Source organism: Odocoileus virginianus, chromosome 3 (genome assembly GCF_023699985.2).
Source record: "Odocoileus virginianus isolate 20LAN1187 ecotype Illinois chromosome 3, Ovbor_1.2, whole genome shotgun sequence".
NCBI classification, from domain to species: Eukaryota; Metazoa; Chordata; class Mammalia; order Artiodactyla; family Cervidae; genus Odocoileus; species Odocoileus virginianus.
In genome coordinates, this window is record NC_069676.1 from 20680558 (window position 1) to 20707131 (window position 26574).

The following is a 26574-nucleotide window of genomic DNA, read 5'->3' on the forward strand; positions in this document are numbered from 1 at the left end:
TAAGTTCTACTTTATTCCTCTAAAATACATTCCTTTGTCTCAAGTCATGGTGCTTATGTAAATTCTTCAGCAGTTCAGAAAGTGCAGATTTAAGGATACTGTATCTTTAATAAAAATGAAAATATTGTGTTCACTATTAACCTGATCTTCTATGAATGCTTTTTAAAATTCACTTTTCATGTAGTAACAAATGCCTCCTCAAATTACATAGAATTTAAAGTAAATTACCTTTCCTAGTAATTTTTAGGATGAAAAGATACTAGGGTTTTAATTTTTGATCTGATTTTCTTCTGGGCCTGTGTGTATAGCTTTAGTACCTAAGGGCTTTAAAAACGAAATGTTTGTCAGGGCAGACACAATTTCAGTGGCTTAGCTAGCTCAGACAGTACAGCGTCTGTCTACAATGTGGGAGACGCGGGTTCGATCCCTGGGTCGGGAAGATCCCCTGGAGAAGGAATGGCAACCCACTCCAGTATTCTTGCCTGGAAAATTCCATGGATTGAGGATCCTATAGGCTACAGTCCATGGGGTCGCAAAGAGTCGGACGCGACTGAGCAACCTCACTTTCACTTTCAAAAGAAATACAGTCTACTAAGGAAACAAAAATATTTGGTTCTTTAAAGGTTAGAGATGGAGTTGTTGTAACCAGATAGAATCAACGTGTGTCAGGATTATTTTCTTAATTTTTGTTTTGTTTAAACCACAGTTCATGAGTCTGTTTTTAGAAATAGTTGACCTGATAGTTGCTCTAGTTTAGAAATTCCTAAAGTATGGCGGAAGGAGTGTGTCATATCTCCTCTCCTCTACCCAGTTGCCCACTTTGCCCCTGAGGATCACCGCATGGAGTGAGAGGTGCCGTTGCCCAGCAGTGTAGGAGCAGAGGACTTAGGAACCAGGGACCAAAGCGAACCTGGAGGACTTGTTTGTTTCTTTGTTTTTTAGTTTTGTTTTTGTTATATGTCCCTGTACAGTGGCTCCACCATTCCCTGTTATCTTACACAGACATCTGTCTACTCGTGTATTTTAGCACCCTGGTTCCTGAATGAATTTGTGAGCCTGTCAGACCAGATAATTTTCTAAGTACCAGCTATGCCTCAGAAATGAGCAAGGGAGGAAATCAGTAAACTTGACTGTTCCCTTGAATGGCCTAGCCTGGAGTAGAATACAGTATAGGAAAAAATAAAACATTTATAGTTAGATTAGACTGGACTTTTCCTAAATTGAATTTGCCAGCTAGTAAAGTAGTAGCTTTCTTCAAGTATTTGGCCATTTTGGTGATATATATTATGTGGTGTGGACAAAGGAATGCAACAGTAGTCAGTGTGCTGACTGAAAAGACAGATTTGGGGCTGGCCACAGCTGGAGCTTATTGGGTACAAGCCTGGGATGTGCTCAGACCAATCAGGTGGTAGAGAGGAAAGGGCCAAAAAAATGAGAATAAAAATGTTAAAGAATCTTGATTCAGCCCAATTATAGTATAAGAAGATACAAGATCTTAAAGATTTTCATGATATATTTATACTTACATTTTAAGTTGGCTTTGTTCAAAATTTCTTAAACAAATATATTGTCAGAGAAATTTCTGCACTTAAAAATGAAATTATAAATCTTTATGTTCCTTGTAATTTCATCCTCTCACTTAAATGAATGGCTCAAAAATACCTTTGAAAAAAATTCAAAAGTTCTTTCTTTTAAAGTTTCCCTGGAAACTTGTAATAAATATTTTCCGTTAAGCTTGTTATTAACATAAGCCTCTATATGAATTAGGTATTAAAAACATAATTGGTCTAAAAGCACACTTTTAAATATTGTGGAGTTTTTTGGTCTTCAGTACATGTCATAATTCATTTTACCACCTTGTATTCCATTAAAGTCATTTTACTGTTAAGCTACCATTTTTTTCTAGTAAAATTTTTCTGTTCTGTTCTGTCTCCGTAGTTTCTCTGACTTTCAACTGTTGTCTTTTTTCTGTGCTTTCCTATTCAAACACACGCTTCAATGTTTGTGGCTCTTGCTTACAGGAAGAAGAGGTGGCGGAGTCTGGGGTAAGTGTAGAGATGAATGCAACTGGAATGAAGGTTGTTCAATTTCTTAACGTATACTGCATCCTTTTCATTAATGCACGCACGTAAAATAGCATGTGTTCTATTAACCCTGTCAACCTACATTCCTGACAAATGCCTTTTGCTAACAAGGAGACAATAGTCATAGAGCTAGCTTCTTCCTTGTTTACTTTTCCATTGTTGACATCCCGTAGGTCCCTTTTAGATTTTAATTTAGCAGGGTCAGTTATATGATGATGATAGCATATTATTGTTGTGTGCTTCCTATATACTTCTCTAAGCACTCTATATGAATTATTGAATTCTGTAGCTGCTCTGTGAAATAGATACTGGTATTCCCATGGTACAAATGGGGAAGACAGAATTGTCCAAATTCCTAGAGCTCACTATAGTGGATTCTAATTCATTATTGGTGATAGTCTGATTCCAGAGTCCACACCATTTTATTCACATGCCATATTTATAAAAATAAATATTTAAGTAAATTAAAATGGATAAGAAAGTTGTTTATAAAGGGTACATTTTCCATCAGCTGCAGCCTTTATCCAAACTATACTATAGATTTGAGATAGTAAATAATTGAAGATTATTTTAAATTCCTATCACTTTTAATTAAACGCTCCCTTATCTCTCGTAAAACTGAAATAGATTCAGAAAATGACACCTTTTATTTTTCAGGTAGTTTCAGATCTCTGCTTACAGATCTGTCATAGTTAGTTAGGTATCTTATAAGTCATATATCTAGTCTTTTCAATTATAATTGAAAAGATGGATTTTGTGGATAAAGGGATTAAATAATTGTGCTATTTTAAGATTACAGTGAATCATGAAGTTAGTTGCTTTTATAACACATATATGAAGGATTTTTTGTGAGCCACTTACTTTGAGTCTTGTCCTATTTGTGGTCTTTTGTTTTTTGTTGAAGCTTGGTAAACTTGAATTTTCTTCTACTTTCTTCTTCCCTTCTCTGCGTGTTTCTCATGTGTTTTCTTCTATGCTGTACATTTATGTCTTGGTCTTTTCTGGTTCTCATTGAAAACAGAAATTGATTCCTAACATTACTATGATGAAGAAGACTACTTGGACAGTGTATCTTAGTGGGGATTTGGAGTGTTTGAATGACTTGTGTAACACACTCACTATTCATTCGGCATTTGATTGCACTGTATGATGTTTGCAGACACTGGACATTTTCTTTTTTATATCAAAGCATTTTGAAAGTAGATTAAAAGACATTCTTTGTCATTTATCACAGTGTTTCACTTATTGAAATTTTGTCTGTATCCTAGATTTCTAGGCACCTTTTTATATCAACTTAGGTAAAATTATTAAATATTTGTATTAAAATTTGTACTTAAATGTTGAGAGTTGATTTTATTACATTGCTTTGCATCTAAGACAACATCAATTGTCAGAACCACTACTATTTTATGTACCACTAAGAAAAATCACTGCAGTGCCTTCTTAATACTGAGAATTTTTTGCTTGTTAAGAGTTCTTATATAAATTAGGTGTGTATTTTTGTCACATAACACCTTTTTTGCATTAATAAAAAGGCAATATTAAGCGAATTAAATTGGTTTAGGTCTTTCTAAAACTTTTTCCTATTTAGAATATGAATCTTCTGAATCACTTTTAGAGTTGTTAGTTTCTGGAGTTTTTTCCCACGCACAGTATTGCCTTTTGTACCATCAGATGCATAGATAATGCCACATTTCTTTAAGCAAGCCATAAAAGAACAAAAAGCTGCTGACGCTGGGCTCTTAGGCTGGCTTTGCAAATATTCAGGGCTAGCTTCCTTTTGACACTTGCGACAGGAATGTTGTTGAACTTTAGTTAGAGTCACTACAGCCTTATAATCCTTTGGTTCCTGAAGGTTAACGGAGTATTCACTAATGCCGTTGGATTTTTTCCAAACTATTCTGCATATTTTGGAATTTCTGCTGTGTAAGTAGAACAAACATGTCACAGTTTCTGCCTGACCAGTAACAATTGCAAGTTTCCATCCGCTGTAAGACACAGTCTTTTAAAGATCTTAAAATTGTGGAAGAAAAATAACATTTTTTACAGCTTTATTTCACTTGATCTAAAGTGAAAATGTTAGGATTTTAGTGTGTTTTTAAAATGGGCTATGTGAGCACGGGAAAAACAGATTATATGATTGTAGTCTATTTTTTAATATCTTTGGGTAATTGGGAGGCTAACTTTGAAAACCCATAGATACCTTCATTATTTTAGAATGGCAACTGCCTGTAAAATAAAAATCATCTAGAACCTTGTGTTTGCCACCTTTGTTACAAAGGACAAATAGCATTGCAATTCCTGTTTTCCAGTGGTTCTAGATGTAGTTATTGTAGAAGAAAGCTTGCTGAAAAGAGTAGAGTTGGCTGTGAAGCTTTATTAGCTTGTTTGAATTGTAGTAATTCATACTCAACTTGTAGTTCCATCACATTTAGAGGCACTGCAGAAGAAAGATCCCATATCCCCAGCCCTAGAGGCCACATGTTGCCTCACCAATTCATATGTGAGTGGAAGCATTGAGTAGCTTTTTACTGCTGTTTCTGATCTCTGACTATATTGACTTGAATATAAATGGTGTTATTTAAAGTTTGGCCAAAATCTGGTTACAGGTAACATTGGAGCGTGCTCAGAGTATGTCTGCTGTTCACAGAAATGATGATGGCAGTAGCACGTCCAAAGTAGCACATAGAACCAGAGCTGCTCTAGAAACTCCTGTGCTGAAGAACCCTGGTGCAGAGATCTGGCTCAGGATGCACTTGCCCAATTAGGCTCTTGACATATCTTCAGAGTGTGGATGGCCACAGGGCCAAGGAATGCTTTCACTTGTCACAATTGTCCTGTGGGTTGGAAGGCACGAAACATAGGTCTGATGGAATTTGTTGCTTTGAGGGGAATTGTTAGCTTATCCTTTTGAGTTCTGCACTTTGCTGAATCTTAAAACTCAGAACATTGCCATGTGTGACATATTACTTTGCATTAATGCTTTTCATCTTTTAACTCATTTGCATCAGCATGCAATCGCATTAACAGAACAGAATTCTTTTAATCTTCAGTCTGCTGTACTTAATTCTCATCTTTGTAGCCCATTATTGTGATCTTCATCTTACAGGTCACTGAGTCAAGGCAGCACAAATTCAAACATGCTGGATGTTCAGGGAGGTGCTCACAAAAAAAGGGCACGCCGTAGCTCTCTGCTTAATGCCAAGAAGCTATATGAAGATGCCCAAATGGCAAGAAAAGTGAAGCAGTATCTTTCCAGTCTGGATGTCGAGACAGATGAAGAGAAATTCCAGATGATGTCATTGCAATGGGAGCCTGCATATGGTACCTGTAAGTACAGGTTTTCACTTATGTGATACTAAACAGCACAACAAAATAGAAATTTATTTTTCTAGTATTATGCTGAAGTCCCAAGAAAGTTAACTTTCGCTCACAAAAGTTTAGTGACATACCTCAAGCATCATCTCATCATGTTAATCAGATACTGAACTCTTATCCTTTCCTGATGATTTCTCTGTGCAGGAAATGGAGTCTAAATATAGTTCTTTGAAAAGCATCATAAAATCTTTAAAAAAGACTGTAACATTATAGAGGAGTCTTTCTCTGAGAATGTTCTTACTTTCATCCTTAAATGAAAAGTAAAATAAGTGAAAATTTTGCCTTTTCTAAGAATTTTACAGACATTTACCAACTGAAAAAATACAATAAATTATAGGTATCAGTACAATAGGTAAAAACAAAAATCTGATCTTTCTGATACTATTTATGAATAGAAAATGGGATGAACAAAGTAGATCCTATTCTCAATACTCAATTTTTTAAATTAAGTACGAACAGTAGAATGCCTGTGTCTCTGGGTCAAAGACAGTATGAGTTGTGAAAGCAGAAATCAAAGATTGTACTTCTACTATGAGTATTACTTATCTGGATATGTGATTAAATGTTATGCCAGTAAAAATCCCAATATAATGCATAGAAATTGATTTAAATATTGACAGAATATAGGGGGCGGGAAGGTTCAGATTTTCTATTTCTATGCTCCTAGTTAATAGAGTGAAATGGTAGTCAACATGAGTTGACCCTGAGATTGGTAAATGGTATAGTATTTGCATAGTAATGGGACAAGTATGTCAACAGAGTAGAAAAGATAAAACAGAAATACAACTAAGTATTGTTTTTAAAATTCAGATTCACAATTAACTTTCAAATGTAGGGTAATGAGCCATTCAGTAAATGTCATTATAAAAACAATATCTTAAACACTTCTAGCAAATTTGGTATTCCTGTGTATAGCTGTTGAAATAATTTCACTTACTCATTCAATACCTACTTACTGAACATCTGTTTCTATCACTGAACACATAGGGATACACTTGTTAACAAGATATAAATCCATCCTTATAACCTTGTTTGTTACAGCCTTGTGGAGGGAAGAAGCATTGATTAATTGCACAGATAATTGTATTATAATAATCAGTGCTGTGAAAGAAGGATACAGGATGTCTTGAGAACAGAGTGTGGGTTATTGGGGAAGCTGGATCATGCAGAGTCTAGTAGACCTTGCTTTTAGGATTTGTGTCTTTATCCTAAGAGCAGTGGCAAGTCATCTGAAGGTTTGTGAAGGGCATTTGTAGAAGAAAAGTAGCATTATCAGATCAGATTTTCATGATGGAAGAGTCATCATGCTGATGTATGGAGAATGGCTTGATGGCATGCTAGAATTGATAGAGTAAAGAGAGTATTTCAACAGTATAAATGAGAAAATATTAACTGCTTGGGTCTCAAGTGTTTCAGGGCTTTGGTGCACACATGCCCAAGTTTAGGAGCCACACCACGAAAACATCCCACATAACTTTGCCTTATAAAGTACAGAAGTATGTTTTTGTTACTCTCTTATTAGTGACCAAGAATTTAAATGAGAAAAAATCAGTGAAGTCATCAGAAATGTCTCCAGTGCCATTGAGGTCAGCTGGCCAAGCAACTAAAGCTCATTTGCATCAACCCCACAGAGTAAGCCAGGTGCTTCAGGTGCCAGCTGTAAATTTGCACCCTATCAGGAAGAAGGGTCAAGGAAAAGACCCTGCCACATTGAGTGAGTATACACAATTAATGCTACATTCATTTAACTGAAATTTCCAGGCGAGTTAGTTTAGAAAGTAATTATAAATGCTTTGGAGATCTGCTATCATGGTTTGTGTAATGTAAATAGCACTCATGAGTCAAGAAATGCTTCATTTTGCCTATAAGTCTTTGATGACAGCATGCATATTTTAAATGTTGATGTGGGAATTCCTATAATTATACCAACCAAAAACTTATTTTTACTTGGGTACCAAGGACTTACTGCATTTAGTGGTATATATACTCAGTTATCTAATGAAAATGCAACTTTTGAGAATGAAATTGCTTATTTTTTTAAAGCCTGTATGTTGGTTTTTCATTAATGACCACTTATGAAAACCTAGCTAGGAAACAAGAAAGAAGCAAGGGTAAACTACACAAAGTATAGGCCATGCTCTTTTTTCCTCTGTTGGACCATGTAGACGTTGTCCAAATTACTTTCATTACTTGTTTTAGCAGTATCACTATTTTAGCTTCCAGGTGGAAAGCTAGATTAGGTTTGGTTCCCAGCATTTTTATTTAGCCCTTGCATTATACATAGAACATACTCAGTAGAACCTTGAGAATTTAACTTGATTTTGCTTTGAAATCCAAAGGTAAATAAGGAATTCCCCTTCCTTTGCCAGATTTTCAGTCTGGTGATAAAGACATTCACATAGATAGATAACTTCAGTATATGTGATATGTCCACTATTATGGCCAGAGCATGTATAGAATATAGAAAAAACAAAAGAGAGGGGGCTCTTAGAGTCGAGAGAAGTAAGACAGTGCTCCAGAGAAGACTTTTTGGAGATAACACCTAAGCAGAATATTAAAGGTTGAATAGGAAGGAGGTAATTAGAGAAAAATTTCAGAGAAGTTGCTTCAGGCAGAGGAAGAATTTGGTAACTACATGGAGCTACAGGTGGTTTACTCTGCGTACAAAGCTGCAAAGTGGTGAGGGATAATAATAATTAATGCTAACACTTAGAGAACACTAACTGAATGCCAGACACAGTTCTTAAGTGCTTTGCTACTTTATGTATATATGTTCATTGAATCTTAAGAACTCTAAAGATAAAGAATACTCACATTCCATAGAAGATCTAAATAACTTAATGCACCCCCAGTAAGAGATGGAACTGGAAGCTGAGCTCAGGTTAACTGGCTCAAAGTCCTTACTTTTAACACTAAACAAACAGTGTCCCAGGATGAAGAGAAGGCAAGTCATAGACATGCCAAAATTAAACATGAGATGCTGAAGGAAAGTTGTCAGTAGATACCTATAGGAAGCAATTTGAGCAAGGCAAGGGTCTGGGCCAGTTTACGTGTGAGGAGGTCTGTAGTAGGAAGGGCGTGAGATTGGAGGTGGGGAGTCTGAGTGGAAAGCTGATGTAGCAATGGGAAGTTGACCAGAACCTGATCTAGTTTGGTGAGTGTGGACATGAAGAGAAAATTGGATGCAAAATGGGTGAAGTTGATTTGGTGATGGGAATGAGAAATGGGAATAGTCTAATTCTGATTTCTTACTTGGACGTCATCACCTGAGAGGCAGAATAATTTGTACCAGGTAGCCATCTTCCTTCTTCCTGTAATATGCCTATTAGTTATGTGATAAATATATTAAAATGGCACTTAACTAAGAGTAGTGTGAGTATACTATGTTTTAAATTTTTTCAGTATTAAGGGGGTGCTTGTTACTATGCTGAGTACTCATCAGAGTTGGGCTTTCTTTACTGGTTCAACAGTGAAAACTTTGGTAAGTTTGACCTATGCCAAAAAGGACCAGCGTTTGGACAAGAGTGATGACAAAACTTTGCAGGAATGTTTCCAGTAGGCTCCATACTCTTTTTCTATAAATTCATGATTCTTTCTGTTGTCTACTTCTCTCCTGTAGTGTGAATTTAGTGCTCTTGAAAAGGGCTGGCCTGGCAGGCCTGCAGCTTCTTCTGTGTCCCCACAGCACAGATGCTCCACAGGTAGTGACAGAGCCGCCACCCCTCCACTGCCCCTGCCACATGCCAAGCCCTGACTTGGAGAGGCCACCTCTAGAGGGGAGGGAAGAGCTTGAATCCATGCACTCTCTATTGAGACTTCCAACACGTGTGTCAGTGGGGGTGGCACACTGTCCTCAGACTTAAATCCATGTCCCTTATGCCGCAAAACAAGCAAAGAGCTGTTCTAATCTGATCTGTGCTGACTGGCTGAGTTTGAACAAATGACCTAGAGGTGAGAATCTCTGTGTGCCATCACCCAGTCATTTAGTCCCCGTTTGTCATTTACGCATTTCAGTTGACTACACTAGCCATTGTGCATCGTGGCTTTAGTTATGTAGTAATTTAGGCAACTGTAGACATTTTAATTGTGAAGTGATGCTTATTTACCTCTTTGATTTTATTTTTAGGTACAGGTTTACCTCAGAAAGTTTTAGGAACAGCTGAAGAAGTAAGTGGTAAGAAACACACAGAAGACACCATTTCTGTGGCGTCATCCGTACATTCCAGCCCACCTGTGTCTCCTCAGGGTTCCCCCCGCAAAGGTAAGGGAAAACAATCTGAGCTCTTGTTACACCAGACAGCACTGTGGGGCACATAGTTTGCTTTTGGTCTGTGGTAATTATATTTAGAAAGTGTGAAGAAAAGTGAAACTCATAATACCTCCTGAATTTTCATGTTTTGGATTGAATTATTCAGATGGCTTCCAGGTATTATGCAGCATGGAGCTAGGACTCCTGCATTCAGAGTGTGGTCCTTCTTTGGTAGAGGACAGGCTTAGATAAGAATGAAGGCAGAAGTCAGTTGTTTTGGTCTGTGCAGATTCTTGATGTTGTTATTCAAATTACCAATGAATTCAAACAATTCTATGAAGTATTTTAAAGTAAGAATTTCTGTAGGAAATTGTTTATAACCCATTTATAAGATTTAGGAAATGAAACTAATATTTAGGGTAATACATTCCTTTCTTTCTAATGGAGTGTTACTGCTCCCTTTTTATTAATCAAAATTTACAATAATCTGTACAGTACCCTTGTGGATTTTTACATTTATACTAATACAGTGCCTCTTGAGTTTAAAAAAAAATGTGAAATTTCTCTTATTCACCTATATTTTCATAATTCAGACCAAGGCTTTGCTTTTTTTTTTTTTTTTTGACTAGCCTGGGTAGTATAAATGTAAGATGCCATTTCACACCAGCTCCAAATGTAGCATGCTCAATAGTGTGTATGTTTCTTCCATTGGCCCCTCCATATTCTCTGCGTACCCTGGTGAAAAGACTCCTTAGTTTCATTAACCGAAAACTAGTTGAATTGGATTTGGTGTATATGCGTGAACATGACTTGTGGGAATTTCACAGATGTAAAAGATTTACATCTTTGAATAATCACAGTCCAGAATAGTACATAGTCAGAGGGAGGACAAGCTTATGAATTCTAGTAGGAAGGAAAACTTCCAGAGCTTTGCTTAGCTCCTGTGTTCTAAGTTTCCTTTCACTTTTAAGCGTTCTTTTTTATTTTTGCTACCTCTGTGACAGCAGTGTGGTACAGTGATTTCAGACCTCAGTTTGATTCCTGACTCTATCCCTGGTCATAAAGAACAGATTTATAAGGGCAGGTCTTCTGTCTGCAAGATGGGATAGGGACCACCTATTTTAGGGACCTTATTTAAGGTTTAAATGAAATAATACCTATAACGCCTGATAGATGGTGGGTGTTTAGTAAATTGGAATTTCTCTTCTTTATCACTGTTGCCACTCCAGGGCAATATCACTCCATTACTGACCTTCTTCACATAGCTGAGATTGGCTAGAATTTTCTTTCAGATTTTACTAAGAAAAACTTAGTAAAAATCACACAGGACATATAAAAGTATTCATTATAGATGTGTTTATAAAGCACAGTTTTCTGTTCCTGTTGTATGTAGCTTGTATATGATTTAGGAAAGCACACAGATCTCTTTCCTCTCCTTACTGTTTGTGTTTCCTATCCAAAGTATCCCTTGTGTGTGTGAAAGAATTCATCACTCAGTCATGTCTGACTATTTGCAACCCCATGGACTGCAGCCTGCCAGGCTCCTCTGCCCAAGGAATTCTCCAGGCAATACTTGAGTGGATAATCAGGTCCCAAGGATTGGGGCTGGGAACAGTGCCTTATTCACACACATGGCCCAGATGAACAGTGTTCATATGCTTTTAATGCTCTTTCAGGAACACCTTTACACCCTCCAGTGGTCTCATTATAGACAGTTCTCTAATCAGGAAACTAGTTGAATTGGATTTGGTATTTTATTCAAGAGTGTGACTTGTAGGAAGAGGTCAAGAACAGGAATTTCCCCACTGCTTTTATTCCCAACAGAAATCCATTTTAACCACTGGAATAGAGAAGTCTCTCTGTTGTGTCTTTCAGTGGGTGGCCAACAATTGACCATGATATTTATAGATTTGTGAGAAACATAGTGATGTTTCGAAGTCTTAGAAATCTGAAGAAAGTCTTTTCTTCAAAGCTATTTCTGGTGGTTTATTTCCATAGATAGATTTTTGCCAGTGGTCACTTATTGAACAAAAATGCCATTAAACTAAGAGTATGTTATTAGAATCTGTTCTTGGTTCTTGCTATACTTTGAGATAGTTCTTTGTTTTCTAACAATTGAGAAAATAAGCCAAAGTTTTTTTTAACTAAAAAAAGAGAAGAAGTCTACACTCATGATTTGTAACAGGAGAATTTAAACAAAGAATTGAAAAAGCGAGATGTCAAGAGGCCTTAACCTTTATCTTCCGTGATGCTTAAGGCAGGGAACCTCTCCACCTTCAAGAGAAAATTGGATCGGACATTGTGCTTTATAAATACATATATTGTATATCCTGTTTATATGTCTTGTCTGATTTTTGCTTCTATACACGATTCAAGTCTAAAAGAAGAAAGAGACTCTGATGAAGATCTGGCTTTTGTTAGCAGAATCTGCCTGGAAATTCTAGACACAGTTACATTCAAGAAATAATTCTGGCTATTGGGTACTCTTGATGTATTTTACCTTATGATTTTAGCAGCTTGGGTTACTTTCAGCAGTTTTTTATTACCAGCTTATTCTAATCAAGGTAACCTTTCTCCTGTGTTCTGTCTTGTTTATGCTGTAGAGTCTCCATGTAGTAAAAGTATGTTGCTAGACTTTAATTTTTCAGATATTGTCAAGATGTTAAAATTTTTTGATAGTAAAATGTTATATAAACCAGGTAAATTGTGATTAATTGGAAAGAATTAATTGACCATGACAGGGTTTTTGCATCTCTCCCTCCAGTTGGCAGTATCCTATCTGATCACAGCATCCTGCTGCACCTCTCAGGGTCTTCCTCATCCCCTCCCCGTGAGTCCAGCACCAACATCAGTGGCCAGAGCTGCCCCGGAATAGGTGGGGTTTACTTGCAAAAGAAAATCCTTCAGATTACCAGGAGCACAGCCAAAAGAACAGACAGGACCGAGAAGGCCACTGAGGAGAATAGAGACAGGACAAGCTGGCAGAGCACAGCCAGAAAACGAATGACATCCCCGTTTAGAAGATTTAGGGAAAGAACCCTTTCAAGGGAGAGACTAGCCAACAGCAAAAAAGAGGACGCAGATCACAATCAAGCTACAGAAAGCTGTGAGAAAGTGAAGGAAGTTGGAAGCAATATCAAAGATGAGAAAGGGAGTGACATCTTCAATTCAAATAGCCGAGGCAACACTTTAAACTGCTTCTATACGCGATTCACGTCTAAAAGGAGAAAGACACTCTGATGAAGTTCTTTATTTAATTTTAGTGTGAAATTTGTTTTCATTTATTAATGTAAATGTAGCTTAAATTAAGTCATTTGTCAAACAAGGCTCAGACAGCCAACCTACTAAAATACTTTCTCTGAGCATTTTATGGATTAGTATCCTCCAGCAACCAAATCGTATTCATTTAAAGTGCCTTATTTGTATGTATGTTATTTTGCTAATGTTAGTAAACTTAATACTCTTGTTTTCTGTAGTTGGCTTTATTATCTACTGGTAACAGCTGGGTCTGTGAGTGCAGCAAGTAGAGGGGGCTTTTTAGGAGCCAGTATTTACTTTTACTTTAAAACCCCAGTAATGATATGATCAAAACCTTTGCCTTACATAAGTGTGTTGCTTTCTTATTACTGCAACTACATTATAAGCTAAAGAGAAGTGTCTGAAAGGCAAGAAACTATATAATATCTTGTCCACATAAACTTTTTTTTTTTTAATCATCCACTTTTCATATACACTCTGGTCAGAGGAGGAGGAGATTGTCTAACCTGGCAAATTAAAAAATATATGGGAAATTTGTTTTAAAAAATACAGTTACTATGTCCCACTGCAGACCTCATAAATTTGAATTGCTGGAAATTGGCCCAAGAATGTGTATTCTAATAAGCCTTCCAGATGATTCTTAGAATTAATTATATTTGAGAAATACTAATCTAACTGACATAGGAATGAAGTTATTTTTAAAACAGTAGAGCAAGTCTGTGTGCCAGGATAAAAGAACAGTGACTTTTTCTTTTGAGGAAGAATTTTTTAATTTTGTTTTTAATTTACCACATCCTTTTTCTTGGTCTTCTTGAAAACTGACCTATCACTTCATGAGGGACACTGAGGAATAGCGGTGATCCCATGATCTGAGAACTGGGGAGGAGTCAAATGATTGACTTGTCTTAGCATGTCCTGTGCCTGGCACAAAGTCAAATATATAGATCACACATTTTCTGAGTCTTAATTTTTCTTGTTGAAATAGGTAATGAAACTAGTTAATAAGGTTATTGATAAACACATTTTTTGGTTGTTGAACTATGTGTGAGTATAGAGGCTATAGTTTTTGAGATTTCTAGGAGTGGACCCAAAGGTCATGCACCTAATAGAACCTCATTCTTTTAATGAACGAGAAGATAATTGCTTACTTCTTTATGACCTACTCCTTGCTGGGATTACTACAGCATTTTCTTTTACTTCACAACAAAAGAAGTTTGGCACTTTTCTAACAATTACCAAAACAAATGGTTGCGTACATTAAGTATCACACTGCAGATTTGATTTTGGATCCTTCTACTTTACTCCATCTTTACCCCTTCATTCCAGAAAATGCTAAAGAAAATCTCTAGTTATATCTGCTGTGCAGTAAGTCATAGAACAATTTAAAACAGGTAGATGCTGTTTTTTTTTCATGATACATTCTTCTAAATCTGTCAGTTCAGTGCTCGCTTCGGCAGCACATATACTAAAATTGGAACGATACAGAGAAGATTAGCATGGCCCCTGCGCAAGGATGACACGCAAATTCGTGAAGTGTTCCATATTTTTTCTGTACCCCTTCAATGACCCATATTGAGATCACAGCTTCCTGGCTTCCTTTTCATCTCTCCGGCTGTAAGGTCCTGCCGTCCCCAGAAGGAAGGAGTTAATAAAGCCCTTGGAGTATCCATCAAATAAATAAATAAATCTGTCAGTTCAGCTGTTTAATACTCTGCTAAATTTGGTGAAGAAAAAGGAAACTAGGTATAAGAGTAAATACAAATCTAAAACAGTTTCTTTAAAAATACTAAAACAAGTGGCTTTCAGCTTGGGCAAGACTTCTTAGGTGACTAAAGCAAAGTATCTACGGTAAGTATTTGCAGTTGGAAAAAAACAAGTTATTTCCCTTCGGTCCTAACTCCCCTTATGTACCCCCAGCCCAAGGTGGTGCTTTGAACACTTAAGTCAGGCCTTGAAATATTGATGTTAATCATAGGGGAGGGGACCTAGGGTTAAGAAGAAGCTGAGAAGTTCAGGATGTCTTCATTTTAATGTTCTGTAATATATTTAATGCCTCTTATTCTATTAAATGCTTGTAGCTCTGTGAGAGCCAGGGGCAGATTTACCTTTGAACTAGTTTTCTCAGTAATACTGTGTTTTAATGTTCTGTTTCTTGAATTTGGGATTAGATGGGTGCCATGAAGGTAGGTAGGTGAATGGGTATGTAAGGGAACATGGATAGAAGATTGGCACCATTGCTTCTGCATAGATGGGAATTGACACTGATACTCATGTTATATTTTTGTTCTTTTTTGTATTTTTTTGATCCTCTCCCTGACCCTCCCCACTCCAGTTCACTTGTCCTGTAGTCTCATCGGTTGCCTTCTCTCATTCAGGTTATACACTGATACCATCAGCTAAATCTGACAACCTGTCTGACTCCAGCCACAGTGAGATTTCTTCACGGTCCAGCATTGTGAGCAATTGTTCTGTTGACTCCATGTCTACAGCTCTGCAGGATGAACGGTGTTCCTCCCAGGCTGTGACAGCCCCTGAATCCACTGGAGCATTGGAAAAGACAGAGCACTCCTCAGGGATAGAAGACCATAGTCAGCTTGGCCCTGGGTAAACATCCTTGCCTATGTTCATATCACAAGACTCAAGCCAAGTGGCCACAGCAAGTAGTGCTCCCTAATTTGACCATAGACTCCCCACCAAAGGGGTATCTTATATGTACTTATATGAAAATAAGTACTGTTTTGAAAGATGTATGGGTGCTCATTTTTTAAGTATTACTGAAATCACACAACTTATATGTCTTTTTGATCAATAAGAATTCAACGTGAAGATGCTGTTGATATGTGGGAAGCGTCTTGCATTCTGGCTGTGAGGTTAGAGACGGCTCAGAAACAGAGTGTGTAATGGGAAGTACCCTCAGTGCTATACACACTGTGGACAGATTGGGAGAGCAGGACTAGTCCTTGAGCCCTATCTTGCAAAGTATGATTGGAGCATAAGAATTATCAGCTAAGAAAAGTCAATCCAAAAAAAACATGTGAACTCTAAGTTTCTGTTTTGAATCAAACAAAATGGAAGTCTTCAGAAAGCATTGAGAAAGTGGACTGTAAATTGATATTGTTAAATCTGATATACTTTAAATAGTAAAGTATTATCATATTTGTAAAGGTTTCTAAACTGTGGTTCTCTGGACCAGGAATCAGCAAACTTTTTCTGTAAAAATTAGTGAATACATTAGACGTAGCAGGCGGCAAGGTCTCTGTTGCAGTTGCTCAACCTTGCTGTTGTCGGACCACAATAGCCTTTGACAATTTGTAAACAAACCAGTTTTACTGTGTCCCAGTAAAACTTGATATGCAAAAGCAGGTAGAGGCCCCGATTTGTCCTTGGACTCCACTTTTCTGATCCTGGTCTACCCTCTGTACCAAATATCAGGACTTCACAAACCTTATCCAGGGTGAGCAGGTAAAGGCCCATTTAAAGGAGTAAAAATTTTAGGCTTTGCAGACTGTATATGGTCCCTGTCTCAAAATCTTTGGAGTATTTTGTTCTGTTTTGTTTAAACTGTTTAAAAATGTAAAAACCATGCTTTTCCCGAGAACATAATACAACAGTCTTGACTGGATTTGGCCCATGAAGTAAGTTTGAGAACCCTTGCTGGAAATGATAGAACCCATTCAGCAGTAGGTAACTGGGGGAGTTGCTGTTCACTTGGTACCTCAGAGACATGCTGAAAAATAAAACATGGTTCCTGTAATTGAAGTTCTTAATTCTGTGTGCATGGAGAGAATCTAGCATTGTGTGACCAAGAATGAAAATGTAAACTTTTATTCAAGAAGAATTCCAAGGAAACGTTGCTAAGTATTTGAGTTTCTGACTAAGTGTAAACATTAATGCCAGTAGACGTTTAGTGATGATTGACTACAGTGACTTTTTTTCACAAGGTTATGTGGGCATTAAGCACTTGTGATCTGTGTTCTGTAGTCTCTTGTAGGCAGTGGACAGAAGGCAGTTTTTCCATTAAGCCAGTAAATTACTTTTAATTGTGTATCTCTGATTTTAGGTGGACACTCTCAAAGCCATCTCTAATCAACAAGAGTTTAGCTGTCTCATCATCTGTGAGCAATGAAGAGATTTCTCATGAGCACATCATTATAGAAACAGCTGATAGTGGTCGTGGAAGTTGGACTTCCTGCTCAAGCAGTTCCCATGACAACTTCCAAAGTCTTCCAAACCCCAAAGGCTGGGAGTTTTTGAACTCTTACCGACCCACCCATTTGGATGGTCCCATAGCTGAAGTTGAACCCACTGACAGTGAGCACTACAGCTGTCCTAAAGGCTGCTCTCGAACTTGTGGTCAGTGTAAAGGAAGCCTGGAGACTAATCAGATGAGACAGAGTTGGGCTTCCTCTAGTTCTCTGTCTGACACATACGAACCAAACTATGGGACAGTTAAACGGAGAGTGCTAGAGCACACCCCCGCTGAATCATCTGAAGGCCTGGACCACAAAGAGGGCATCGACCCAGTTTATAAAACTGTTACTTCAAGTACAGAAAAAGGCTTGATTGGTAAGTTATGTGTTCTTGTCATATCTGTGGTGTTTAGAATTTAACTGGTAAACCGTGACCTTGGCCCAGAACTTTATTCTTGCAAAATTCCTTTCTCTTATTCTAATCTCTGTTTCCTCCCTCCATATGCAAATTATTTTCAAAAAGTTCATGATTTCCCAAGGGCTTTGGGGCAGATAGTCAAGTCATTTAAAATGAAAGGGCTGACTTGAAGTAATTTAATTAGGGAGACGGGTTTATATGTCTGGCTTTGCTTTTGAGATCTTTTTGGTTTCATTAAGAAATATTATTTCATTACTATGCCATAGTAATAAAGGGATTCTCTTTGCCACCTCATAAATTGTTTGAACCCTCTTGCTTTGCATACATGGTTAGAAGCTTTGAATATGATAAAACTTTTAGGTGTTACAGGTGGGGGAAAATGTGTGATAAAGAAGTCTGAAATAGGGACTTCTCTGGCGGTCCGCTGGTTAAGACTCTGAGCTTCCACTGCAAGGACCACAGTTTCGACCCCTGGTTAGGGAGTTTAGATCACACATGCTGCGTGGTGTGGCCAAAAAAAAAAGAAGTCCAAAACTTTTTTCATTATACCTGTCTAGTGCATGTTATGCGTGTGCCAACTTCTCTTTGTGGATTCTGTTCTAACTGCCCACAGCTTTCTCGGTGTATTCTTTTAGTATTTGCCTGTCAAATACATTTTTCCCTTTCTTTCTTGAGTTACGTGAGTACTGGGACATAATAGCACCTGGTTTTCTTTTGTGTGGAGTGAGTACTTTGAATCAATATTATAATCAACTCTTACAGTTTTTTTAATTAAAGCCTTTTAAGTAACCACTATACTGATATGCAAGCGTGGATGTAAAATCTTCCTCTTATCCATTTGGGAAAATAGATTAAAAATGTTTTTTGGGGTTTTTTTGTTCATTTCTAGTTGACTCTGGGCAAATCTCTTAATGTTCTTCATGCTTGTCTTCTCTTAACAACCTCCCTACCTTCTCCTCACTCCATTCTCCTCAGATGGGAATGGAAATCCTTTCTGACCTTGATATTATCTGCAGATTTTACTGGTAGAGTTGTAGAAATTTCAGCATGGAAAAACTTGATTCTCTAAAGGGAGGATTTTAATGGTCCTTTTTAATTTAGTCTCTTCTTATTGCATATAGATTTGTGTTAGTCGCTCAGTTATTTTCGACTCTTCACCAGGCTCCTCTATCCTTGGAATTCTCCAGGCAAGAATACTGGAATGGGTAGCCATTTCCTTCCCCGTGTATATAGACTGTTTGTATTTTAAAAGTTACCGATATCATCAAGACATTCAGAGTTACTGGTCCTATGAGTCTTGTGGATTGGTCTTAATTTCATGGAACCTTCCTCTTTATCTAACCTATTTCTGGTGCTTTTTGAAGCTTTGCTTTAGACCCAGGGTGTACAAATGTAGGGAAAAAGATTTTTAAGTCACTATTATTTCTAATGTCCACTGAGAAAATCAGAGAAAGTTAAGGTAGATTTCCTAAAATTTTTCTTATTCACTTAAGCACAGAGCAGAGGTTAGGAATAAGGTCATAGAAGGAATTAGTTCCTCTCTAAAGTTATTTATGTGCCAGCAATGACAACTTACCTACCCTAGAGTGCCAGGAAACAGTGGTTCATGTCAGAGAAAGAGAAAAGTAGCACTTAAGTAGAGGGCTTAAATGTCATTTCTATGAAAGTCTCCCCATTTAATACACTCTAGATATCCAGGATGAATTCTCAAATGTTTCTGACTCAACTTTTGGGGCTGGTGTTCCTTGAGGAATTTGTCACACACTTCTGTGATTTACAAGCTGACCTGTGAAAGGAAGAAGTTTGTCACCAGTGTCATCTCCTTCAACTGTCTCACTCTGTTTAATGTTTGTAAAACCTAGTGTAATTTATGTATTTTAAACACAACTTTAAATATCAAGTTTATTAAACTTATTAAAAAGTTTTTAATCTACTGCCATTGTGTTCAAATATATTCATTTTGTCAGTATTTTAAGTTCTATTTTATCATTGTAATAAGTTTTGTGGGTTTTTTTTCCCATTTCTTCTGTTTTTCATTAACGTTTCCATTACTTATTTTTCATGCCAGTGTACTGTGTCACCTCACCCAAGAAGGAGGATAGGTATAGGGAGCCACCTCCCACTCCTCCAGGATACATGGGGATTTCTTTAGCGGACCTAAAGGAAGGACCCCACCTCCACCTAAAACCTCCAGAATATAGTGTGGCGGTGCAGAGGTCAAAGATGATGCATAACAGCCTCTCTAGACTGCCACCAGCTTCTCTCAGTAGCAGCCCTGTGGCCTGTGTTCCATCGAAGATTGTAATTCAGCCTCAGAGGCGTAAACTAGATGTGACTGACGCAGATAGCGAAGCAGATGGTATGTTGACAAACACCTTAATGGCTCTTAAATAAATTGCTTAGCACTTTGAATGATCTTTACTCTGGTATTTCATGTAATCAGAAATGTTTTCTTCACTGCTTTAGAAATCTCTGTTAAAAAAAAAAAAAAGCCTAAATATGATGATGTGTTTTTGTAAATGGAGAGGACAAGCTCCTTGTTTCTCTGTGCCCAGTACCCTTCTTCCAGCTCAAATGGAGTACTCTTATATTTCAGATAGCAGCTCAGCCAAAAGGGATAAGTTTAAGAGAAGACACTTGACATTGGTGGAGTTGTGTTATGTATTAATGCTTGGGCACTTGAAACTCCAAGTATCACAATGTCAAATTATCTGAAGTCATGCTGTTTGATAGAGTTCCTCTTATTAGCAAAACTTGACTGACTTGACAAAGTTGGCAATAAATGAATTTTATCCTTTTAAACAGTGTAGTAATAAAGTGGTTACAAAGCACTTTTGGAATTCCAATTGATTGTCAGTCTTCAGTGTGGTCAGAACTCAAAAATGTCATTACGGTAAAATCTGGCCTCTGATGGGATATTTGAGAAGATTTCTTTGTTGAAATTGACTAATTTTCTAAAAGATAACTAGATTGTTAGTTGATCTTTATTAATATGCGGATCTACCACTTAACTATGTTTCTGTTGTTTTCAGAAAATGAACAGGTTTCAGCAGTGTAGCCTTTGTATTGACCTGGTTGAAGTCTACTGAAAGTCCTGGAAGAAGGAGTGGGCAGAACTATCTCATGATTCCGCAGGCCGTTGCCAGCACATAGCACGCTGCTCCTGCTGCTAACCCAGAGGTTTTGTTCCCTGTAATCTGAGCAATGAGATAGCCTGAGTCATGCTTCCTTTCATTTAATCCCTGCAGATGCATAGTTTCCTCAGCTATGGATGTTGTGCCTGGATACCAGTCTCTGCTTTGCACACCATATCTGCCTTGGGACCACAGTTACTAGAACAAATTCAAACTTGAGTCCTCCCCATATATATATATCACTATAGATTTTCCTTTAACACAATATTTTTAAGATAGTAGAGTGGTAGTATTTTCAAGCCATACCTTGGGTTAACAGACAAATTCAGAATGTCTGCCAATGCCAAGGATATTTTTATGTATTTGAAAAGTAACTTATTATTTGAAGTTTGTGGTTTTGCTTGTATTTGGGAGCTCTAGTTAACTGATGTTCATGTTTGAGGCCATAAAACTGTCTCTGATCTGACCAAACAGAAGCCATCTTTACAGGATGATAATACCTTTGACTATACAGAGATGTATACAGATCTGTAGCACCAATGCAGTGTGGGTCTTTTTGAATGGAACAGGAATCCTTTTGCTGTTGAGATGTTAGGAAGGAAAAATACTGCCATCTGCTGGTCAGGATTTGGAAAGCCAAATGAAGCTACCACAGAGTAAGCAGCCTTTTGGGAAAAGGAGGGGGTATGATGGTATAGCAATCCTAATTTCCAAAGAATGAAATTTTTATCTTACGTAACACATATAGAAATTCTTTCTGAAGTGAACATCATGCCCTATCTAACTGTAAGTATAAATCCAATAAATGGAGACTGAGTTCTAGACAGTTCCACTCTGTAGGAACCTGTAACTAAAATTTTTCACAACTCAGATATGGAGTTCTTTCTTAATGGATGTGTTATCGTTGGCAGTGTAACCATGAAGATAATTTAGCTTTGTGCTAAGTGTTCTGCAGCATTCCCCACCCCCACCCCCATCTCAAAGCACAAGGCTTTTTTCAATCTTACACTGCATCTCCCAGTTGACTGTAGGTAAAGTTTGGCATGCCAGAATCAATGATTGGTTGAAAATTTTGTGGGGGAAAGAGGAGCTAGAATTATGGAAATGATTATTTCTTGGTTCTCACTTCAGGCCTTGAGAGGAAGGAGATATATTTTATTTATATGTATATATATACACATATATATATATATAAAATTGTATCTCCTGTTGGGCATGGCACTCTTAAATATTAAAATTTCAGTAATTGTTTACTGGATGAGACAGAGTTTCCAACATTATAAAAAAGTATAATGTTTTCTATATCTTTAGTTTAAGTGTTTTCATTTGTTTTTTAGTATAAAGGCAAATGAAAGTTTAATAAACTTCTGTGACTACCAAAAAAACAAAAGCCAAAGCCATTAATGTGCACTACCCGGATCAACTTGCAACCAAAAATAGGTTTACTTCTGAGTGGTTGTCCATATGTGAATTTATAGGATTTAGTTGGCTTATGACTTCCTTTTGAAAAGTTTGTTCTCATTTTTTTCCTAGCTCTCTCTTCCTTCTATCATCCTCCTATTTCCTTTATTTTAAAATCATAAATCAGTTCCAACTGGTAAATGGCAGTAGTCCATCTTTTCTATCAAAATGACAGTTTCTTCATCTTAGGAAAGATCACATGTCTGAAAAATTCCCACGGGCAAAAAATTGTAAATCGGAAACTTAAGCCTTAGAAATTTAACCCCCAGGTATGTTAGAATGAGGCCAGTTGGCTCCATAGCTATCTTGGCCCATTGAAATGGAAAGTAACCTGGATCAAAAATCTAATAATAGTTTGAAAGTCACACTGCAAAGTTTTGATCTATAAACAGTGGTCCTTTGATCATAAATTTTTCTTTCACTGATTTACACAATATTATTTTCATGTCCAGAACAAAACAAAGAAAGTGAAAGATATTTTTGCTATAACCATCTTTTTATCAAGTTTGGGTATTTATTCTCACCATTTTGTATCCACTTCCCAGAAAAATGGGCTGTTTGCACAGTATGTTTTTTTAACAGGTCTTTCAAATGTTGTCCTTAATGTTGTCGATAATCATCTTGCACAGAGTCAGAGGCTTGTGGTTTTGGACTTGCACCTTGTAGCTGCCCTTGTTTTCCTGTAGCTTGAACTGTGAGTGTTTGGATCAGCTGATCACATTGATCAGGAACTAGCCAAATGCTTTGTAGTTTGATATGTGTGTATCCCTTAAAAAGGTCGTGGCATTTTGAGCTTTATGTTTTGATATCGGGTACATTCCTGCCTTCTCTTAGTTTGTCACATGACTAGAACAAGAGAAGCCTTAACCTATACTTGCTCCAGTTCTCAGTCCCCTTGATTTTGTTTTTATGTTATGAGTTTATAAGCATACTAAAGAGACTTGTGCTCTCATCATACCACAGCTCTGAATCTGCCAGGAATATTGAAGCAGTAAGTCCTCACTGCAAACTTGCCAAATAATGAATTTCAACAACAAAAAAATCTCTTCATAATGAAAAATATAGAGAATTAATAACCCCAATATGTACTTCCATAAAAGTTTATTGTAACTTAATAGATTATTACTTTCTCCAAATGATTACTTTCAGTATGATATTTGGGGAGAAAAAGCCTTCAAATGATTTTTTATGAGGGTGATAAGTCTGCATAACCACCTTGAAAATCTCCTAGTCTTGAAATGTGACAGTAATCATGGAGATATCCAAACCTAAGTTTTATAAAGTGTTCTCTCCCCTTCAAGAAGAAGGTGAGAGTTTCCTTGTGTATTTAAAACTGATTGTCATTCTGATATATGTTTCTAAAACATGTGATATTAAAATAGATGTATCCCTTTAGTATTACCGTAAAGGCTAGAGCAAAGGGATAAATCTTCAAAAGTGTTAAAGTACATTTTCAGATTTAAACTTGAACCCCAGTCCATCTTTAATTTTTGTTGTGCTTTTTAAGGCTTCTTTACTTTTGATACACAAAATGCAGTTGTACTTGACCTTTTAAAATCAAAACGTGAGCTTATCAGCGAAAGACAAAACTGCACAGTCATAATAATCAAATAGCAATTATACTGCACAATTCAGTGACTGTAAAGTATCCTGTAACAAGCAATGTTTGTCTCCTATTTTTTGATACCTCTTAAACTTATGTCTTTTAGAAAGACAGTGCCTCTGTATGCTTTTTGTATTTTTATTGAGTGTAAATATTTGTTATATTTTTGGTTAAGAGAATGTAAAAGTACCATTTATTATCATGTCTACTAATACATTGGTGGAATCAATAAAGAATCTAATCAGTCGTCTCTGCATGTTATTGCTAATGTGTGGGAGCCGGTCAGGTAATTACCCCAGTCACTCAAAGAGGACCAGTCTGGGACCTGCATTGGTATGAAGGCATTTTTTATTTTTAGTCTCCAGAGAAATTGGAATTGTCCAGTTACAGTTGACATTACAGTGTCTGTCAAACACCTAGCTATTGAGTTTTGTAAAAGTGTGTTTGGGAGCTTGCCATGTGGCCCGGTGGTTGGGAACCCACCCTGCCGTTCAGGGGACCCAGGTGTGACCCTGGTCAGGGAGCTGAGACCCTGCATGTTGGGGAACAGCTCACCCTGCACACCACAGCTGCTCAGCTCCTGCGGCCCGGAGCCTGAGAGCCACAACTAGAGAGCTCATGCACTGCAACCAGAAATCCTGCATGATGCAACTAGCTGGGACCGATGATGCAGCCAGTATTTTCTTAAAAAGTGTATTCGACTACAAACCAACTTTATCAGTGGCTTAAACCCTATTGGAGCTTGTTTTTCTTTTATAACAGAAGAGTCTGCCAGCAGACTCTCTCGGGCTGGTGCAGAGATTCCACATGCTATTGAGGTCTCAGGGATTCTGACATTTACACCTGAGGATGCCACCAAGTGTTTCAGGAAGAAAGGATTTGCTGGAAAGGTGCAAACATGTGTCCCTTTTATTAGCAGAACAGCTTTTCAAGAACTCCACTTGCATAATTTCTGTTTACCTCTCACCAGTCAAAACTGTCATACTGAGTGTCCTTAGAGAGGCAAAGGAAGGTAACACAGAGGAGAAGGCAATGTGAAGCCTGCAGAGAGTTGTGGCCACTGGTGGAAGAATGCCTACAGTCGCCAGAAAGGAGGAGAAACTAGGAAGAGACCCCTCCTTGGAGCCTCAGAGGAAGCGCCACCCAGCCAACACCTTGCTCTTGGTCTTCTGGCCTGTTGTTTTAACCACTCAGCTTTTGGTATTGTGTTAATGGCCATCCTAGAAAACTAATGCATGCTACTGTTTTTGTCTGAATTAAAGGATACAGTGTTCATAAGTACACCACGGGAACCACCGCTTCTCACTGCCTTCAAGAAGCATTTGTTAAACAAAGATGAGAGAGGCCCAGAGGCTTCCTTTCCAACTGGCTGATCAGCCTGTTGCGTTTCCACGTGTTCACAGAAGGGACCTTTGCTATCATACTTGCCACGCTTGATATTTTTCATTTTTCTACTTTCAGGAGTTCTGGTAAGTATGTACTGGTATCTTTATGTGGTTTTAACTTTAATTTCCATAATTACTAGTAATGCTAATAAGCATCTTTTCAAATACTTATTGGCCATTTGGATACTGTCTTTTGTGAGGTGTCTCTAGGTCTTTTGTTTTTTATTTGTTGCTAATGTGGTGAAATACAGTTGTTTCATAATGACTTGCTCGATTCATTTATTGATTCCAACAGCTTTTAGATTCTTTTGGATTTTCTGTATTCTGCTGGAAATTTTCCACAGGCAGTGAGCTGGGACCGCGGAGGGCTTACGTGCTGAAGGATCACGCGCCTTCATGCCTGCGTCAAGGGTCTCAGGTGGCTGTGGCTTTGTTTTATATGTTTTGTCTAGTTTTTTGTTTTAGGGAGGAAGATAAAGTGCTGATTTCTCCATACTGATCAGAAGCAGAAATCATATTTAAATTTTAATATAAAAATAATAAAATTTTAATACAGCTCTCTCAGTAAATGAGAGCACAGTCTCCCTGCCGCCCCACCAAAACAAAGTGTAAGGATAATTGCTTTGAGGTGACTATGGAGCATTTGTGAAAGCTGACTATACATTAGGTCATAAACTATTAACAAATTTCAAAGAATTGTATTCTCATAGAGAAGGCTCTCTGCAGCAGAATTTATGGGAAATTGGTAACAAAAATTACAAAAGTTGGAAGTTAAAAGAGAATATACCTCCCAGTAACCCAGTAGAAAGTAGAAATTATCTTGAACCAAATGAAAACAGGAATATCAAGTCACAACCTTTTGGATGTGATTAAAGGGAACAGTGTAGCATTTAAAGTGCACATATTAGAAAAGCAGAAAGGTTAAAAATGAATTAGCTAAACCTTCTCAAGGAACCAGAATAATAGCAAATTAAATTCAAATAGATGGGAAAAATAATAGCAGCAATTAGTGAAATATGTAACATGACCAAAAAAAAAGGACTAGCAAAGCAGTAAGACTTATTTAAGAAATAAATAAGTCTAATAAAATTTCTAAACTCTTGGTGAGGATGATCAAGGAAAAAGAAAAATGGCAAAACTAACCAATGTTAGAAACAAAACATTATTATAGTCATTAGAAAGACAGACACTTTGAATAAAACGTGGATGAAATAAACATAGAAAAACAAAATTTAGCAACACTGTAGTTAGGAAAATTCAGTAGTCCCAGAACTACAAAAGAAGTCGAGTCTCATTTAAAAACCTTTCCATTGAGAAAACTTGTCCTGGATGGCACTGTCTGTAACTTAAACCCAACACTTAAAGAAGCAGTAACACTTGTAACTGCTAACAAAACTCAGCGATAGTAGGGATT

At 37.3% G+C, this 26574-nt stretch overlaps 1 protein-coding gene and 1 non-coding gene across 10 annotated transcripts in view; both read left to right on the plus strand.

Annotated features, from left to right (window-relative positions):
* RAPGEF6 (Rap guanine nucleotide exchange factor 6) overlaps nt 1-24022 on the plus strand; it is a 226566-nt gene extending 202544 nt beyond the window's left edge. For 5 of the 9 annotated variants that reach the window (XM_070465064.1, XM_020900641.2, XM_070465065.1 and 2 more), the window contains 8 exons: nt 2022-2045; nt 5194-5414; nt 6985-7176; nt 9589-9723; nt 15345-15573; nt 17030-17535; nt 19646-19936; nt 20610-24022. In XM_070465064.1, coding sequence (XP_070321165.1) covers nt 2022-2045; nt 5194-5414; nt 6985-7176; nt 9589-9723; nt 15345-15573; nt 17030-17535; nt 19646-19936; nt 20610-20635 — 1624 coding nt within the window. In that variant the 3' untranslated portion in view covers nt 20636-24022. Of the gene's footprint in view, nt 1-2021; nt 2046-5193; nt 5415-6984; nt 7177-9588; nt 9724-12475; nt 13179-15344; nt 15574-17029; nt 17536-19645; nt 19937-20609 lie in introns of those variants that run through there. The other 4 variants (XM_020900664.2, XM_020900649.2, XM_020900686.2 and 1 more) reach the window with 4 other exon arrangements.
* LOC139034594 (U6 spliceosomal RNA) lies at nt 14411-14517 on the plus strand. Its single transcript, XR_011487117.1, has one exon. It is a non-coding gene; the product is annotated as a U6 spliceosomal RNA (small nuclear RNA).
* Nucleotides 24023-26574: the final 2552 nt, after the last annotated feature.